This window comes from Lepidothrix coronata, unplaced genomic scaffold (assembly GCF_001604755.1).
Source record: "Lepidothrix coronata isolate B3197 unplaced genomic scaffold, Lepidothrix_coronata-1.0 Scaffold1521, whole genome shotgun sequence".
Taxonomy (NCBI): Eukaryota; Metazoa; Chordata; class Aves; order Passeriformes; family Pipridae; genus Lepidothrix; species Lepidothrix coronata.
In genome coordinates, this window is record NW_016691701.1 from 2,466 (window position 1) to 4,139 (window position 1,674).

A 1,674-nucleotide genomic window follows, 5' to 3' on the forward strand; every position below is an offset into this window, starting at 1 on the left:
GTGAGCGGGGTGAACTCAACCCCCAACGGGGTCAGCGGGGTGAACCCGAGACCCAGTGGGGTGAGCGGGGTCAACTCAACCCCCAACGGGGTCAGCGGGGTGAACCCGAGACCCAGTGGGGTGAGCGGGGTCAACTCAACCCCCAACGGGGTCAGCGGGGTGAACCTGACACCCAATGGGGTGAGCGGGGTCAACTCAACCCCCAACGGGGTCAGCGGGGTGAACCTGACACCCAGTGGGGTGAGCGGGGTCAACTCAATACCCAGCAGGGTCATCTCAGCGCCCAACACGGTCAGAGGGGTCAACTCAACACCCAGAGGGGTCAACTCAAGGCTCCGCAGGGTTCACACAATTCCAAACGGGATCGACGTCAAACCCAACACCCAGTGGTGTCAACTCAACACCCAACAGGGTCATCTCAGTGCCCAACGGGGACAAAGGGATTCCCAAAGGGGTCAAGGGGATCAGTTCAATACCCAATGGGATCAATGAGGTCAACTCTACACCCAGTGGGGTCACCAGAATGCCTAATGGGGTCAATGGGGTCACCTTAGACCCAACGGGGTCAACACAACAGCCAGTGGGGTCAATAGGCACAGCTCAATACCCAGTAGGGTCAACAGAACATCCCATGAGATCAGTGGGTCAACCTGAGACCCAGTGGGGTCAAAATGACACCCAGTAGGGTCAACAGGGTGCACTCAACACTCAACAGGATCAACCCAATGCCCAATGGGATCAACGAGGTCAACTCCACGCCCAACGGCATCGACGAAAACATCCAAAGCGCCCAAGTTTCCACTCAAGGACAACGAGAAGCCACAGGAGACCCACCCAACATCCAACTGGATCAACACCAGCTCCAAGAAGCCCAACGCCACCTCCCCTCCCTTTTCCCCCCCCGCGGGCCTCACGTCGAAGATCTCGAAGCCGGCGATGTCCAGGACGCCGATGAAGTACTGCCGCGGCTGCTTCGTGTCCAGCGAGTTGTTGATCCTCACCACCATCCAGTTGAACATCTTCTCGTAGACGGCCTTGGCCAGGGCGCCGATGGAGTAGTAGACCTGCTGGACGCTCTGGCCCTTGGTGACGTACTCGTTGCCCACCTTGACCCGCGGGTGGCACAGCCCCTTGAGCAGGTCGGCCGAGTTCAGCCCCATCAGGTAGGCGGACTTGTCGGCGTCTGCGGAGGAGGGGACGGGCGGTCAGGTGCCACCGCGGTCAGGTGCCACCACGGTCAGGTGCCACCACGGTCAGGTGCCACCTCGCCCGTCACCCCCCTCGCCCCGACCCGCCTTCGGTGCCGTCGGGCTCCGCCTGCTCCTCCCGCTGCTTCTGCTTGAACTTCATGTTGCCGAAGTGCATGATGGCGCCCGTCAGCTTGTACACCCCGGCCTTCTCCTCGGCCGTGAAGCCCAGCACGTCGAAGGCGCTCTGGGGGAGAGGGAGGGGCGGAGGAGCGGTCGGGGGAGAGCACAGCGGCTGCTGGGCACCACCCCTGGGTCCCTCCCGCCGCCCCTCCCACCCGTCGGCCCGGCCGGTGGGGACGTGTCCGTCCGTGGGCTCGTCCACTTGAAGGACTCGGCCGTGGACTCGTTCGTTCATCCCGGGGTTCATTTGTCCATCTCAGGACTCGTTTGTCCATCAATCCATCCATCCATCCGTCCTTCTGAG

The 1,674-nt window shown here is 62.1% G+C and overlaps 1 protein-coding gene across 1 annotated transcript in view; it reads right to left on the bottom strand.

The window, feature by feature from the left end:
• The window catches only part of LOC108510601 (myosin-6-like), a gene marked incomplete at both ends in the record, with an annotated part of 3,874 nt that extends 2,440 nt beyond the window's left edge, over positions 1–1,434 (bottom strand). Inside the window, 2 exons of the mRNA XM_017840269.1 lie at positions 915–1,183; positions 1,296–1,434. Coding sequence (XP_017695758.1) covers positions 915–1,183; positions 1,296–1,434 — 408 coding nt within the window. The remainder of the gene's footprint in view (positions 1–914; positions 1,184–1,295) is intronic.
• Between the last annotated feature and the right edge of the window lie 240 nt (positions 1,435–1,674).